This window comes from Mytilus californianus, unplaced genomic scaffold (assembly GCF_021869535.1).
Source record: "Mytilus californianus isolate M0D057914Y unplaced genomic scaffold, xbMytCali1.0.p SCAF_48, whole genome shotgun sequence".
NCBI classification, from domain to species: Eukaryota; Metazoa; Mollusca; class Bivalvia; order Mytilida; family Mytilidae; genus Mytilus; species Mytilus californianus.
Genome location: NW_026262699.1, coordinates 580116 through 598768, shown reverse-complemented (window position 1 = coordinate 598768; position 18653 = coordinate 580116). Strand labels below are relative to the sequence as shown.

At 32.3% G+C, this 18653-nt stretch overlaps 1 protein-coding gene across 1 annotated transcript; it reads left to right on the top strand.

Moving 5' to 3' along the window:
* The first annotated feature begins 949 nt into the window (after positions 1–949).
* On the top strand, positions 950–18037 carry LOC127700079 (uncharacterized). Its single transcript, XM_052203548.1, has 4 exons — positions 950–1568; positions 7927–8065; positions 9250–9358; positions 11056–18037. The coding sequence occupies exons 1-4, from the start codon at positions 1535–1537 to the stop codon at positions 11149–11151; spliced, it is 378 nt and encodes a 125-aa protein (XP_052059508.1). The 5' UTR covers positions 950–1534; the 3' UTR covers positions 11152–18037.
* The last annotated feature ends 616 nt before the right edge of the window (positions 18038–18653 follow it).

Sequence of the window (18653 nt, the reverse complement as noted above, 5' to 3'; positions counted from 1 at the left end):
CTGTTGCGGTTATATCTTTTTGTTTCCTACATTCATTTAATGGTGGGCTGCTGACCTGGACTAAATTTCCTATCCTTATCGTAAGGATATAAATATACTAATCTAGATGTCTTTCGACTATTTGTGGTTTTTTTTTCTTCAAAAACCTTCTACACATCTCCTTTAATTCATAATTATAGAGAAATGTAATACATTGTATGTGGAGCAAGATATGCTAACCCTTCTGGAGCACCTGAGATCACTCCGGTTTTTTTGTGGAAGTCTTATCAATGTAGTGTTTTGGGGACTTGTGTCTTTTCGTTGTTTTTCGTTTTTTTTGTCATTGCGTTGTCCGTTTCTCTTCGACTTATGAGTGTTTAATGTCCCCTAAAGTATTTATGTAAGTAGGTAAACTTTGTTAAGATTCGGCATATCATAGGCGGATCAGGGGGGCCCTGGCCCCCCTTATGTGGGAAAAATTTGGTTGATTATATAGGGAATCACTGAAGCATGACTGGAGCGGGCCCCCTCTTAGGTCAGTCAGCGGGCCCCCCTTTTGAAAAGTTCTGGATCCGCCAATGCATATTGACAAATATTCCAATCCAGTTATCTATATTCATACATAAACAAAATGCATATATCAACTCTTTCAGTATACACGTATAATATCGATTTCTGTGTGACCGACGCGTGTTAATTGCTAGAGGCTGATAATTTCCATGCAAGGTTCGCTCTAGACAAAAGTTAAGCCATTCGAATGCAGTAAAGAGTTTCTGTGGGCATCTAAACAAACGACCAAATCCGTTTAAAGAACTCGAGTTGCCTTCGATATGTGACTGAATCGAAATGAAAGTTTACTTAGTAGGTTACCACCATAATTTGGTTGGTCGTGTTTGGCATATACCGGTCGCAAATGACCATGAATATGTTCTGCTTGTCGTTACCACAATCCCGTCTTCTTTTCAGCATCGATTTTGACATTTCAGAATGCGACATGCATGAAATACGACGAGTGCCCGGTGTGGAGCAGGAACTGTTTACCATTTTGGAGCACCTGAGTTCACCCCGATCAAATTTTTGTGAGTTCATATTCCTCAATCATTAGTTTTCTGTCACGGTATTATTTTGCTATTTTTGTTTAAATTTGTCTTTTCTCCGTTTTTGTTTTTGCTCACGGTATTGTCTGTTATTTTGATTGGACTTATGAGTTTCGATTGCCCCCTTGGTGTCATCTATCTTATTACACTGCTCTTAATTCCTGGTTTTTTTAATACCCTCGGGTATACTACAGTCTACCAGCAATGCTACCAACCTATTAGATCTCACGAAACGTATTTTTGGAAAACCAGCACCATTGGGAAATTACGCTTGAGACCAAATTTTTAAGAAGGCAAAAGAATACAAATTTTGAAGCATCAGTAAAAACTGCGTTGAATTGAAATTTGCGATCTGAATAAAACTTGCTGGTGAGAAACATCATGGGGCCGATTACGGAATAACTTACTAGATTTATCCTATTTTTCTCGGATTGTAAAACAGAACGAACTTACGTGCAATGGCAGAAGAATCTGAATATCGCATTCCTAAAGGTATAAATTTCAAGTGTTTTTAGTTCTTCAGACTAACCAATATTAAGCATACTTAGCAATTTCTACAGCAATGTTTTAACAGCAATCAAAGATATCAAGATAAGCGCTGACTATTTGAAACAAAACACCGGGTCTGAGGTGCCTCATCGTATTGTCATATTTTGTTTACATAAACTTCATCATTACTTTAAATTTCTTTCTTAAAATGTTAAATCATTTCTTTACCTTTCAATGATTTTCTTTTATAGAATCGCTCGAAAGAAATTTTGTTTACTGATTTGCAATGAATACAATTTATTAGAATATTTCAATAATAATCATGATAATTATGTACAAACATTGTTGCTGACTTTTGCCCAAGGCAGCAATTCGTTTAGATCAAATTTATCCAGTTATGAGGGTCAACATGGGGTTTACAGAATAGAAATCATTTAGCTAAAATAGAGACAAAAGGCCAAAAAAATAAAGGAAATTTCCTTGTGAATTTATAGTTTTTATATACATGATATACATGATATAGGAAATCCTTGTCCAATAGTTATGATGTCTTGAAAGGCTATTTTAATTTTTGTTGTGACGCTTTAGCCTTTCAAGACCTCATAATTATTTGGACTAGAGGAAATCAATATTTCTTTTATCCTTCAAAGCACAGGCAAATTACATATGGATAGTGGACCTTCCCATGGATAGAAACAAGTGCCTTTGCTTCAAAGGTGTGAAAATATGTCTTTCTCTGAGGCACCTCCAATCTGCTAAGTTTTAAGGCAAACTATGTTAGCTCATTTCTACTTAAAGGACCTTATCATTATTGCACACCTCAAAAATTGGAAAACTGTTGTTCGTATTACAAAAAATTTCCACGCAACAAGAATAGTGACCTGCATTGAGTAAACTTAAACATTAAAGTATAATAAAAGGAGAGGGCACTAATTGGAATTGGTTTCATGTCGATCCGGCCCCACGTCGATCCGGCCCAAGTCGATCCGTCCCACGTCGATCCGGCCCAACGTCGATCCGGCCCATATTTAAAGTCGATCCGGCCCAATAAAAAAATATATTTATAGGGAATAAAAATAAAGATATATATTAATTGTAATTCATAAATGTTTATGAATTTTATTATAATGTAAAAGGTGTACGGTAAAAAAAAATTGGCCTTTGACAAATATTTTCTTTAGATGAGTTTAAAACAACTATGTTGATTATGTTTTCATTACAAGTTTTCAAGATTATTGGGTATAATTATAATAAAAACGTATATAACAGAATTTAGTACAATCAACAGACATCAACATTAATCAGCAGTAATTAGCATTTTCTTTCAATTGACTGTGATCTTAACAAGTCTTTCATCCTGTGTAATAACAAATAGTTACATACACAACGGTACAAGCCGATCCCCAAGCTGATACATACAGACTCCACTTCTACAAGATGGTTCCAGCGCTCATCAAGGAAGCCAAAACTGTTTCGAGGCAGGTGCTTCTGGTAGATGAACAGAGTCTTGCCCGTTGGCAATGCACCAAGTATCAACGGTCACAGGGACGCCTCTCTTCACTATGGGAGCAACTTCAAGACGGTACCATCACCACCTTATTCTTCCTTCATGCCGTCGGACACATGTACGACATTCCTGTGCCAGACCCAGAACCAGAAGAAGACACTGACAGCGAGTGATTTAATTGACATTGAGTGAACTGTATGACTTGTATTATGTTAGTGCGGCTACAATCTATATGTTTATATAACATTTATTTATTAAATGCTTCATGAGTATTCTTTATGTTTAGAATAATATATATAGTGCGTTTGTTCTTGGTGAGCTAATCAAATTGAACAATTATAGTGCTGTTAGTTCTATATATTATATATGTACTGCGTATGATAGTTACTGTATATGTTATTGTAGTGCTGCAAGTGTGACCCCTTTTATATTATGTAAGTGACAGTGTAACTGTTAGTGTAAATGATTTAAGTGTTATATATATTTATGTGAGTGTCAGAGATAGTGTGTTTGTTAGTGTGTATGAATTTATTGTTATATTATAGTAGTGATGATATTATATTTTAGAGAGTGAAAATGTGCATTCAGTGTAATTATTTTGTTATTATCTTGCAATAAAGAATAATGGATACTCATATAACTTGGTTTTTTATACGACCGCAAAAATTAAAAATTTTTTGGTCGTATATTGGTATGACGTTGGCGTCGTCGTCGTCGTCGTCGTCGTCGTCATCCGGCGTCGTCCGAAGACACATTGGTTTTCGCACTCTAACTTTAGTTTAAGTGAATGGATCTCCATGAAATTTCGCCATAAGGTTCAATACCACGAAAGGAAGGTTGGGATTGATTTTGGGGGTTATGGTACCAACAGTTAAGGAATTAGGGGCCAAAAAGGGGCCAAAAATAAGCATTTTTGTAACTTTCAGACAATAACTTGTGTGTAAGTGTATGGATCTCTCTGACATTGTACCACAAGGTTCCATATCACAAAGGAAAGGCTGTAATTGATTTTGGGGGTAATTGCCTCAAAATTTTAGGAATTAGGGGCCAAAAAAGGGGCAAAAAACAAGCATTTTTCTAGTTTCATGACAATAACTTGTGTGTAAGTGTTTGGATATTTCTGAAATTGTACTACAATGTTCCATATCACAAAGGGAAAGCTGAAATTGAGTTTGGGGGTAATTGCCCGAAACGTTTAGGAATTGGGGGACAAAAAGGGGCCAAAAATAAGCATTTTTCTAGTTTCCAGACAATAACTTGTGTTCAAGTGTATGGATCTCTCTGAAATTGTACTGCAAGGTACCATGTCACAAAGGGAAGGCTGGGATTGAGTTTGGGGGTGATGAATCATAAGGGGGTTCAAAAAATTGGGGGGGGGGATTTTTTTTTTTTTTTTTTTCTTTTAAAATTTTCCATTTTAAGTTGGTTATTTCTGATTTATATTTAAAAGCAAATAATAATGATATGGTAGGAGATACACACCAAACAGGATGTGTAAATTATTATATAATAAGTATTGTGCAATAGCAAGAAATTTTCAATTGCACAGTATTGCACAATAGCAAGAAATCTTCAATTGCACAGTATTGCGCAATAGCAAGAAATCTTCAATTTAACAGTATTGCGCAATGGCAAGAAATATCCAATAGCACAATATTGCGCAATAGCAAGAAATTGTCAATTGTACAGTATTGCGCAATAGCAAGAAATATTCAATTGCACAGTATTGTGCAAAAGAAGATACTTTGTATAAATTGCTTATTTCTTGATCAATTTCAATGGGGTTTTATTCTTGAATTCTTGGGGTTCTTTAATATGCTGAATCTAACCGTGTATTAAGTTTTTGGATTTTGGGCCCCGTTTTTAAATTGGTCCACATTGAGGTCCAAAGGGTCCAAAATTTAACTTTGTTTGATTTCATCAAAAATTGAATTATTGGGGTTCTTTGATATGCCGAATCTAACCGTGTATTTAGATTTTTAATTTTGGGTCCCGTTTTTTAAATTGGTCTACATTAAGGTCCAAAGGGTCCAAAATTAAACTTAGTTTGATTTTAACAAAAATTGAATTCTTAGGGTTCTTTGATATGCTGAATCTAAACATGTGTTTAGATTTTTGATTATGGGCCCAGTTTTCAAGTTGGTCCAAGTTGGGGTCCAAAATTAAACTTTGTTTGATTTCAACAAAAATTGAATATATGGGGTTCTTTGATATGCTGAATCTAAACATGTATTTAGATTTTAGATTTTTGGCCCAGTTTTCAAGTTGGTCCAAATTGGGGTCCAAAATTATACTTTGTTTGATTTCAACAAAAATTGAATATATGGGGTTCTTTGATATGCTGAATCTTACCATGTATTTAGATTTTTTATTTGTGGGCCCGCTATCAAATTGGTTCATATGGAGGTCAAAAGGGTCCACAATTAAACTTTGTTTGATTTCATCAAACATTGAATTATTGGGGTTCTTTGATATGCCAAATCTAACCGTGTATTTAGATTTTTAATTTTGGGTCCTGTTTTTTAAATTGGTCTACATTAAGGTCCAAAGGGTCCAAAATTAAACTTAGTTTGATTTTAACAAAAATTGAATTTTTGGGGTTCTTTGATATGCTGAATCTAAACATGTGTTTAGATATTTGATTATGGGACCAGTTTTCAAGTTGGTCCAAGTTGGGGTATAAAATTAAACTTTGTTTGATTTCAACAAAAATTGAATATATGGGGTTCTTTGATATGCTGAATCTAAACATGTATTTAGATTTTAGATTTTTGGCCCAGTTTTCAAGTTGGTCCAAATTGGGGTCCAAAATTAAACTTTGTTTGATTTCAACAAAAATTGAATATATGGGGTTCTTTGATATGCTGAATCTTACCATGTATTTAGATTTTTTATTTGTGGGCCCGCTATCAAATTGGTTCATATTGAGGTCAAAAGGGTCCAAAATTAAACTTTGTTTGATTTCATCAAAAATTGAATTATTGGGGTTCTTTGATATGCCAAATCTAACCGTGTTTTTAGATTTTTAATTTTGGGTCCCGTTTTTTAAATTTGTCTACATTAAGGTCCAAAGGGTCCAAAATTAAACTTTGTTTGATTTCATCAAAAATTGAATTATTGGGGTTCTTTGATATGCCAAATCTAACCGTGTTTTTAGATTTTTAATTTTGGGTCCCGTTTTTTAAATTTGTCTACATTAAGGTCCAAAGGGTCCAAAATTAAACTTAGTTTGATTTTAACAAAAATTGAATTCTTCGGGTACTTTGATATGCTGAATCTAAACATGTGTTTAGATTTTTGATTATGGGACCAGTTTTCAAGTTTGTCCAAGTTGGGGTCCAAAATTAAACTTTGTTTGATTTCAACAAAAATTGAATATATGGGGTTCTTTGATATGCTGAATCTAACCATGTATTTTGATTTTGGACATTGGACCATAATAGGTAAATTAAAAAAATTGAAGTTCTTAGACCACATTCTTTCTGTGTCAGAAACCTATGCTGTGTCAAATATTTAATCACAATCCAAATTCAGAGCTGTATCAAGCTTGAATGTTGTGTCCATACTTGCCCCAACTGTTCAGGGTTCGACCTCTGCGGTCGTATCAAGCTGCGCCCAGCGAAGCATTTTATTTTATCTACACACAACTATTTAAAATATTGTCAACTTTAAAAAAATATATTGACTATATTCGATATTACAAAAAAAGAATGTGTTATAGAAGCCTCTGATGTTACCTGAAAAAAAATATACAATTAATTATTATAACACATAACACCAAACAAAAGATCAAACTATAAAGACCTTGTTGATTACGTAACTTTAATCAATCAGGATTTGATTGAATTAAGTGATTACGAGTGGCATTACCTTAGTTCACAATCATCAGACAATTGTTGAATAAACAAACCAATTATAGACTAATGATTTGATTAAACAAGTCATTATGATGAGTTAAAATTTATAGGTTCCATTGGACAGTAAATATTTATTTAGCTATTCTGTGTGTGAATTAAATAAAATAAAAATCGCCATGACATTCAAAGTTATCATGGAAAATAACTTGATATTAATATGTTGAAGCTGCTATACAAACAGACACAATCACACTCATTTTCGTATCGATTTAAAATAATTCTTTGACTGGTACTCCAATACTTCACTTACCTGTTGTCATCCATCATCGATACTTTTTACAAATTCCATTTATACTGTTAAAATTTGTCACAAAATCCTCCAAAGTCAATATAGTTTATTCATATTTTATTATGGGGCCGGATCGACGTAGGGACGGATCGACGTGGGCCGGATCGACTTGGGACGGATCGACTTTGGGCCGGATCGACTTGGGGCCGGATTGGTTTGGGGACGGAACGACCGGATACCTTGGAATTTGTATTCCCTAGTACTCCGTTCATGAGATAGGGTTTCCTTTTTCCATCCATCCTAATTAGCCTATGAAATAAACATGATGTGTTTTTTAATAAGACTTGCAACTCAGTTCTATGTTTCATACACATGAGCAGATAAAATTTTGTATATCACATGTAGGATTTATTTCTTCAAAACAAGATAAAAGCCACAGAAGAAAAAAATTGCAGTCATGAGATCTCAAAAAACTACATTGTAGTTGAAATTGAAATCTCATAAAATAAGTATAAACAGTCACAAAAATACTGTTATTATTTATACCAAGTTTACATTATCTTTGTGGACTATTCATATGCATGGTCAAATCAATTAAGTTTTATTTTAAGTCAGCAAGTTAAAAAACAATACAACAAAACAAAAAAACAAAGTGTATTTTTCAGGTAATTTATGTGTATTATGATATCATGTTTGTTATTTGTTCAGCCACTATACAAGAAATTGACTCTAAGACAGTAGAAGTTGATATAAGAATACCCAATTTAGAAGTGAAACGAAAATTGCCTGGTATAGGAACTGCTAAACTAAAAGATAACTGTACAGTAACACCCGATTTCCAGGCAAAGTAAGTTTAGTTGATTATCATGATTATCTTCATTTGTTTAATTTAGGAAGACTTGCATTATAAAGAAATAAACTACTGAGTTTTACTGTGCGTACTATTGTGCGTTTGTTTTTTCTACATTGGTTAGAGGTATAGGGGGAGGGTTGAGATCTCAAAAAACATGTTTAACCCCGCCGCATTTTTGCGCCTGTCCCAAGTCAGGAGCCTCTGGCCTTTGTTAGTCTTTTATCATTTTTAATTTTAGTTTCCTGTGTATAATTTGGAGTTTAGTATGACGTCCATTATCACTGAACTAGTATACATATTTGTTTAGGGGCCATCTGAAGGACGCCTCCGGGTGCGGGAGTTTCTCGCTGCATTGAAGACCCATTGGTGGCCTTCGGCTGTTGTCTGCTCTATGGTCGGGTTGTTGTCTCTTTGACACATTCCCCATTTCCATTCTCAATTTTATTGTATAGTCTTGAGGAACAGAAAATATATGATAGACTTAAAAACATATGGTAAAGAATATGTAACAGTTTATTTCTAAATATGGATGGATTGCGCTTTTATAGTGCTGAATCCATACTAACAAAATTTTGATAAAATCCCCATGCAAAGGAGTTAAGGTTCACAAAGGGTCAATATTGGCCTTATAATTGCATGAAATGTAACATCAGTTATAACTTATAATATTGATGATATTAAACATTTGATGATAAAATGTGTAAATACATGTAGCTCAAAATTGTGCTCTCTTACCTGAAAATTGAAAATCATAATTTTGACTTTTTTGCCAAATTTAAATAGTTCAAATGACAATGGCCACATGCATGGACCACATACTTTGTTTTAGGGTGTGTATCTGACTCATATACATGTACATCTTTGTGTAAAAGGAAGTAGACCTTACAAATGCATAATAACATGCAATCTGGCTGAAATCCTGTAAAATATCACACTTTTAAGGATATCAACATGCTTAAAACAAACACCAGATAGAAAAAGGTTAATTTTAAGAGTAAATATAAGTTTTTACATTGAATTTGACAGCTAATGTCCCTTTAAAGGACTTTATCTCCAGTTATTCAGAACTAAAGCAAACAAAGGTTGTTTTTAAAGCCATTCCAAGAACCTTTACAACTTTAATCTTACTAGGAAAATAAAATCAAAAGTTTAATTGTATGTTTTTTTGTTTATTTTAGTTCTCTTCAAATAACTGCCATTGTCAAAAAGAATGATATTGAAAATAAGTTTAGATATGATGTGAAAAAGTTACCAGGGGAGATAATTCCTGATAAATGCACCACAAAGGTTAGTAGATTGTTTCAACATGTTTATTTATATGAAAATAATTAAAAAGTGCCCCAAAAAAAATAAAGAATCAATAAAAAATAAGTAAACCTATCATGCTAGAGATTTATTTTCCTGTAATATAATACACAAATATATAACTTTTGCAGTTGCAGTTGATTAAAATTTCTGACCAGTTGAACAGTTTGATTTGATAAAACAAATTGCAATTGGGTCAGAATTTTGAATGAACTGCAATAGGTGGAGAGAAACACTTATAATGTACATTGAAGTCATGTATTTGTTAATCAGATTTAATTCCCAATAAGTTGACCACACATAAGGATTTAATTGATACATGTATATACAAGTAGCCTTTAGCTATAGTATGTATCTTTACATATATATATATATACATATAAAAGTAGGTGTTTAGTTAAACATTGTAATGGTCAAACCTTTAAATGAAATAGTGTAAATATTTCTTTCTATTTTGTACTTTACATAAACTATCATGTTAAACTACAGACTAAAAAGAAAGACAATTCATAAAAGATATATTTGTTGGAAAATTTATCTATGAAAATTAATGTTAAATTGATGTTAAATTTGTAATTGGAATCAATATTCTAAACACACCTGTTTACCGAAAGGAAAAATTTTAGCATATCATTATCATGAAAAATCTCTAATAAACATAACAGATATCTATAAAAGTAAGTGAATATTTTCAGTGAGATACATGTATTGCTCACGAATGATATCCCCATCTTCGCTAGCCAAGGGTTACGATCCAGTCCCCCTCCTCTCCACCCTTGGCAGATAAAGCCAGCATTTGTGATTACAATGCTGCACCATCTACTGTTAGATGAAAGTCACGCCCATTCCAACTACATCATTTTTGACTAATGGCAGCACTTGAACTCTCTTCAGTGTTGAGGTGTAAAAATGGTTGTGTCTAGTGTTTACAAATTTGGACAAGCAGGAACTGAAAATATACGTTGACATTCCAACATTTCCACTTGAAACATACCCAGGAACTTCAATTAGTTGATTAAGAACTTTAAAATTGTCACTAGATATCGTTCTTTGTTTTGGAGGTAAAGACTTGTTGCACAATCAGCACATGGCAATTGTTTATTTACATTTTCTACATTTTCACGTGATTATCCTAAAGGCGCTTTTTGATTGGATGCAGCCAGTTATAACTGCAACCAATGAAAATCATTACCTCGTGGATCCGAAATTCTATCTTAATCCGCCAAGGGTGGAGAGGAGGGAACTGGATCGTAACCCTTGGCAAGCGTAGATGGATATCCCCGCTATAGATATAATCAGTTAACAGAAAGTTAGTGGGATTTTAAAATGCATGATATGATATTACAAATATTCATGCTCACATGAAGCTTGGATTTCATGCCGCGTTTAGGTGAATCACGAATTTAAATGTCCATTAAAGTAGAAATTTTCTATATGCTTCTATGCAGACTTTTGCAAAACCACAAAATCCAAATATCCACAAAAATACAATTTTTCCTAAATTCACAAAAATTGGTATCTTCCAAAAAATAAGTGAATCCACAGTAAGCTATTAATTAAGCCTTATGCTACAGTTTTTTTAGGTCATTGCAATGTCAAGTGTTTTCAGTGTAGAATGATGATGTAATTTTTTTTAAGTTGCAACATGAGGTGTATTTTATACATTTTTGTATTTACAGTACAAAGATGATCTGATAACTTTACTACTACACAAAGCTGAACCTTCATCGTGGGAGATACAGTTGAAGAGAGGACTTGAACAAGCTAAAGATTAAATTTGAAATCTGACTCAAGTATTGAAGGACCATCATGTCTTTTCCCACTGGTGTACTACTGTATAACCTGCAAATCAGCTAAAATAATATATTAAAATCGTGTATAGACGTATAGAAATACTGATTTTTACCAAAAAAAAAGAGCTATGTATTGGTTGTGTTGTCTACACTTCTAGGGAAATAGTTGTGAATCATAGATGACCCCATGAAGTCAGTTTATACAATGTATAATTCTAATCAGTACAATTTTCATTTTCGTTTTCTTTGAAATTTTTTTCCCAGGTTGAATTAAGAACATGCACATGTATTGCATGTGTATAAAATATACAAATTAATTTTTGAATTTTACGTACATATTATATTTCATAAACTGTAAACTGTAGTTTATGTTTGTTTGAGCAAATTTAAAAGATAATTTTTATTTTTTACATAAATTGCCTTTAATTAATAGTTACTTGTATGTTTTGTAAACAAAAATATCAAAAATCAAGAATGTCTTAAAGCTAAATTCTTAAAGTTCAATAGACTTAGCATTTTGATGGCATGAAAAGAATTTTATAAAGTTGGTCACACTTTTCTAGCATTACTTCTGCCCACACAAAATGTTAAAGGTTTCTGATATGGTCCATTTCAGAATGAGTACTAATAATAGATAATTGATTATGTATACAGTTAAATTATAATCCACGCATGTCAAATACTAGAGCAGAATATGAGATCCAGCTCGTATTTGCTGCTGTAGTGACTGAGCCTCTGTCTTTAATACTCTGTGCAAACAAAGTTTTGGAGGTCTATATCAATCACCCTGTCTATATGTCTGTCCATGTGCCTTGAAAGCTTCATAAACTGCTAAATGGATATTAATGAAACCTAACACAGTTGTGGAACACTGATTCACACTAACTGAAGATGTGCATATATGATTATTCCAGGTCCTGCATGTTAAAGGGGAGACAATCCAACTAATTTATTTCAATATTGCAAAAATGTGGTGATAGTCGCTCATAAGTACAACTCCTTCTAAAGGGTTGGATGGGTATTGATAAAACTTTACACATTTATAGAACACTTCTAGAAGATATGCATAAAGGAATGCAAGCTTTGTACAAAATGTAAAAAGGGAGATAACAAATTAGATATATCTTTATGGCGAGTTCACTCACATTTCTAATTCTTTTTTTTAAATGTTTCTTATTCGAATATCAGTTATGTATAGAAGGAAATAATTTATACAAGTATCAGTATGTAAGACAATTGACTGATATACAGTATTGTTTTATCAGCATTTATTTTTTATTGGCGTTCATGTCCCTTATTTATAATTGGCTTTTATTGATGTTGTTATATTAAATTATTATTGGCTAGAATGCATAACATTTTGATATACAAGTTTAAGATATTTGTTAGATTTTTGCTGTTGATGTCAAAATGTTATTTTGCCATGAAACATTTTTTCTGTTTTTTTTTTAATGTAAATTAAATTCATGTATGCATCTGTATATAGCAGAAAATTAGTTTATTAGAACTTTAATTGCTTGTAGCAGACAATTTGAGCTCTGCACATCATATTTTAACATAACTATATTGAAATGCATTTTTTGGACTTTTTTGTATATTTTATATCATTGGTTTATTGTATTAATGAAGGTGAATGTTTTCAAAAGTAGAATATTACATTGTACAAACTTGCCAGTTCAATACATGTTTTAAGGGACACTATTCACAAATAATTATGTATTAACCTGTTTATTTTAAAATGACTAGAAAACTATGTGTAGATTTAATCAGTGTTCTTCTCATGGCCTTTAAGCATCATGGTAATGTGATGCTGTATTGCTAGGATGTGATGTTATCTGAAAAGATTTTCTTATATATTGTGTTATGGGTGTGATACTATAATTTCTAGAAACAAGATGGTGTTTCAATATAGGATGCTATATGAAACTTTTGGGGAGAACACTGGATTTAATTGCTTTTTTAGTTTTCCATTTTCATGTGTTTTTTTACTGATGCAATATCAAGGGAGGGATATTGCTTGCTATCTTGCTAATTTTTTGGTTACCTCTACGGAAAATATAACCTTCATATGCAATAAAATTGTGTAGCGAATGTTTACATATCTTGTCAACTTTAAATTACCTAAAGCTTGATATTGCTATATGTAGATATTTTGTAGATAAGTCAAGTTTTGATATATTTTGAAGCTGCACTGTTCAAATTTTATTCATAATAATCATTCTAAAAATATGTATTTGATAACATCGATAATTTTCGAAGGGTAAGAGTGATGATGTTTTTACTTTTCAAAATTGAATATTTTCTAATGAAATGTAATACACATAAACACAAGTTTTACACATCTCCAACCGAACAGGATAGTTCCAGTATATAGCTGCATGTATTCAAATGACATTAAAATATAATTGTCATGAATATATTTATAATACTTGCTGCAGGTCTTTAAGCACCCATCTATGAATAAGTTAACCAAACAAGGGGAAGTAATCTATTAAATGAAATTACTATGTTTCACAGTTTAAGTGCTGGATTACTTTGGGTAAACGATTCCTCTTTTTTAAATATTAAGCATTTTGAAGAATCTTCAAAATATGTCACCTGGACCCTTTCACCTTCCATTTATTCGGAAAAGCCATATCTGGAAGGTTTGGCACTTTTCCCTATAAACAAGATGTAAAGCAAACTTTTAAATGATCTATAAAATGAAAAACATCTTGGAAGCAGACACAAAGATTTAAGAAAGGAAAGAGCTTTTGTAATTATTTTAAATAGAGATAAGGCCAATTAAAATTAATTGATAGATTTTCATCCCCGCCCGCCCCTCTGAAATCGTCCCGCCCCGATTTTTTTTTATTTTTAAAAATTTACGATTTCCGGATTTTGATCATTTCCGTAACTGGAAACCGCCGACAACTTCGTTTCATTCAAAACTAAGTTACTTCCTGATTCAAATTATGGTTTTCGTATTTCTTCGCGTAATATAAGTCAACATATTCTTCTGCTCAATGATGACAAGATTATCTTCTGAGAATATAGATTGATTACTAGAAGGGTATGAAATATTCGGGTTCCGCCTTATAGGCGGTGTCCAAGAACGCTAATCGCGGTATGTCACAAATTTCAGTGAATAGAAAACCGTGGATTTTTTATTTATACAATGACTTTGTGTCAAGAAATTTGGACTGTGAATATTGTGCAAGAATCGTGAAATACATTGGTACAAAAACATGACTAGAATAAAGTAATTGACACAAGCACGAACTTTATGACCGTATATTGAGTACATAGCGTTGGCCAATGTACAAAATGTATTATAGCAAGCCCTTAGATTTACCCCAAGGCTGTCGTTTTTGTTGAAAAACAGCAAACACCATCTGTCCCCTTCCCCTCGATAGAGTTATTAAACAACTTCTTTTTGGTTCAGTTCATGTTTTACATTGTAATTATATTTGCACCTTGCTTAAGAATCTTGACCTAGTATTTTCAACACTGACAGTTTTAGTTTTCATTTCACTCTGTACTCATAATATTTGTGTTGCATACCAATGCATATGCTTCAATTTATGGGCACTACAAATCATAGCTTAGAAAGCAAGATACATTTGATCTAGGTAGTCTAAAAGAGAACATTTTTCCACGTTTTTGCTATTTACTAAAAATAGGTTTCTAAAGCGGCAATTAGTTGCCAATCATAATATTTAATTTAAGAATTTGAAAAATAGTGTAGAATTCCTTATATAAAAATGATATAAGCTTATTTTTACCTTTGTATATGAACAACACGTCACAAAAGGGTTTAGGAGGAAATAAAAATTAAAAAATTAAATCCTCCCACCCGCCCCATTTTTTTCAAAAATCTGGATGAAAATCTACCAATTAATTTTAGTTGGCCTAACTGCTTTACAGAATAAAAGAATGAATAAAGAATAAAAGTAAAGTTTTCATTTTTTGTATGATTACCGGGGTAGTTATTTTTGTTTACATTTTAACCTAATACTTTAATTCAGTTTATTTATCTGGTGATCGGTTTTAGGGTTTTAGATTTTTTATTAACCTCATACTCAACTTGAATAATTTTATTGTATAACTATTTGAATGTTACGTTAAATATTTTGTCTGTACAACTATTTGCATCTGTAAAGTTTGATATTTTACACCAAACACTGTATCAAATGTATATTATCTCCCTTAATAACTTTTGAGTTATCTCCCCTGATTATAGAATGAAATAGATAATTTTCCAATATTCTGCATTTTACAGTTTCTAAAATGAATTATTTTTAAAACTTGAATTTAAATTTGAATGGAACTTAGTACCATATTATAACTAGGTTGCAAACCATCTATATCTAACTAACCATTTTATACTTTGTTTTCTTTTTTAATGTATTTTATTTTAAAGACACCAGGCTGTTTTTTTTGTGAATTCCTCAATGAATAAAGGAATTTAAACCATTTATTACTTGAAAGAATTGCAGAATAACCAGGAAATTTTAGTGCTAGCTATTTCAAAGTTTACCTGAGTGAAAATTTCAGTATACAAAAGTTTTATTCTAACAAAATGCTAAAAGAATTTGAAAATGTATTTATATTTTAAATGTTAAGAAAGGGTGCTCCTTTGTAAACTAGAAGTATATGACACATAAGTTACAGTAAGACTACAAGTAGATGTAGTGTATAAATGTACTTCGATGATACAACACTCAAAAACACATAGCAATCTTGTGTCTGTCATTGGTTTAATTCTACATTATGTGTCAACAGATTAACTCTGAATTATGTGTCAACAGATTAACTCTGAATTATGTGTCAACAGATTAACTCTGAATTATGTGTCAACAGATTAACTCTGAATTTTTTCAAAAGTAGTTTACTTTACAACTTACTTATTTTGACTACTTATGTATATTCTTTAGATATAAACATACCAATGTTTTTGAATTACAGTAGTTAATTTGTATTTAAAATTTAGCAAGTGGTATACATTTTTAAGCAATTGCAATGATCTGATGTGTTCTTTTTTTAGCTCACCTGACCTGAAAGGTCAAGTGAGCTTTTCTCATCACTTTGCGTCCGTCGTCCGTCGTCCGTCGTCCGTAAACTTTTACAAAAATCTTCTCCTCTGAAACTACTGGGCCAAATTTGACCAAACTTGGCCACAATCATCATTGGGGTATCTAGTTTAAAAAATGTGTCCGGTGACCCGGCCAACCAACCAAGATGGCCGACATGGCTAAAAATAGAACATAGGGGTAAAATGTAGATTTTGGCATATATCTCTGAAACCAAAGCATTTAGAGCAAATCTGACTTGGGGTAAAATTGTTTTTCAGGTCAAGATCTATCTGCCCTGAAATTTTCAGATGAATCGGACAACCCGTTGTTGGGTTGCTGCCCCTGAATTGGTAATTTTAAGGAAATTTTGCCGTTTTTGGTTATTATCTTGAATATTATTATAGATAGAGATAAACTGTAACAGCAATAATGTTCAGCAAAGTAAGATCTACAAATAAGTCAACATGACCAAAATGGTCAGTTGACCCCTTAAGGAGTTATTGCCCTTTATAGTCAATTTTTAACCATTTTTCGTAAATTTTTGTAATCTTTTACAAAAATCTTCTCCTCTGAAACTACTAAGACAAATTTAACCAAACTTGTCCACAATCATCATTAGAGTATCTAGTTTAAAAAATGTGTCCGATGACCCCGCCCGCAAACCAAGATGGCCGACATGGCTAAAAAATAGTACATAGGGTAAAATGCAGTTTTTGGCTCATATCTCTGAAACCAAGGCATTAAGAGCAAATCTGATGGGATAAAATTGTTCATTAGGTCAAGATCTATCTGCCCTGAAATTTTCAGACCAATCAGGCAACCCGTTGTTGGGTTGCTGCCCCTGAATTGGTAATTTTTCGTAAATTTTGCGGTTTTTGGTTATTATCTTGAATATTATTATAGATAGAGATAAACTGTAAACAGCAATAATGTTCAGCAAAATAAGATCTACAAATAAGTCAACATGACCAAAATGGTCAGTTGACCCCTTAAGGAGTTATTGCCCTTTATAGTCAATTTTTAACTATTTTTCGTAAATTTTTGTAATTTTTTACAAAAATCTTCTCCTCTGAAACTACTAAGACAAATTTAACCAAACTTGTCCACAATCATCAACAGGGTATCTAGTTTAAAAAATGTGTCCGATGACCCTGCTCGCGAACCAAGATGGCTGACATGGCTAAAAAATAGTACATAGAGTAAAATGCAGTTTTTGGCTCATATCTCTGAAACCAAAGCATTTAGAGCAAATCTGATGAGAATAAGATTGTTCATTAGGTCAAGATCTATCTGCCCTGAAATTTTCAGACCAATCAGGCAACACGTTGTTGGGTTGCTGCCCCTGAATTGGTAATTTTAAGAAAATTTTGCAGCTTTTGGTTATTATCTTGAATATTATTATAGATAGAGATAAACTGTAAACAGCAATAATGTACAGCAAAGTTAGATCTACAAATAAGGCAACATGACCAAAATTGTCAATTGACCCCTTAAGGAGTTATTGCCCTTTATAGTCAATTTTTTACAATTTTCATAAATTTTGTAAATTTTTGTAAATTTTTACAAAGTATTTTCCACTGTAATTACCGGGCCAAGTTCATTATAGATAGAGATAGTAGTAAGGAGCAAGAATGTTCAGTAAAGTAAGATCTACAAACACATCACCATCACCAAAACACAATTTTGTCATGAATCCATCTGTGTCCTTTGTTTAATATGCACATAGACCAAGGTGAGCGACACAGGCTCTTTAGAGCCTCTAGTTATTATATACATTTCAAGCATTTTACCAACTAGTAAATTATTTTGAAAAACTTTGGTTTTTATTTCTGGTCATCAGATCCTAATAGGTAATTTTGCTATTGGTACATGCAGGAAGGAACAAGATATGGGACATCTAGTTGGGATTAAATAATTTTTTAGTAAAAAATCACAATTTATGGATCAAAATTCTTTTATTACAAATAAACATTACAGATCTACATTGTATTAAAATAAGGAGATGTGGTATTATTGCCACTGAGATAATTACTTACTGGAGACCACATGTTGTAAAAGTTATCAAACTATAGGTGTATGGTCTTCACCAATGAGCAAAACACAATCTGCATAGTTCGACATGATAAAATGTAAAAGAAGTTCAAACGAGAAAACCAACAGACTAATTTATGTACAAAACAGCAAATAAAAAACAAATATGATATACAGTAACAAACAGCAACAATTGAACAACTGAATTACAGGCCCCTGAGTTGGGACAGTGTATCTTTCCCTATAGAATATGAATATATTTATATTTATACATGTAAAAGTAAGTTTGTCTAGCCCCTGTAATATATAACAGAAGGCTATTTAGAAGGTCTCCCATGATGTCCAACATGCACAACACGATAGTAAAAGCGAGGATTTATTTTAAAATTGCTAAAATGT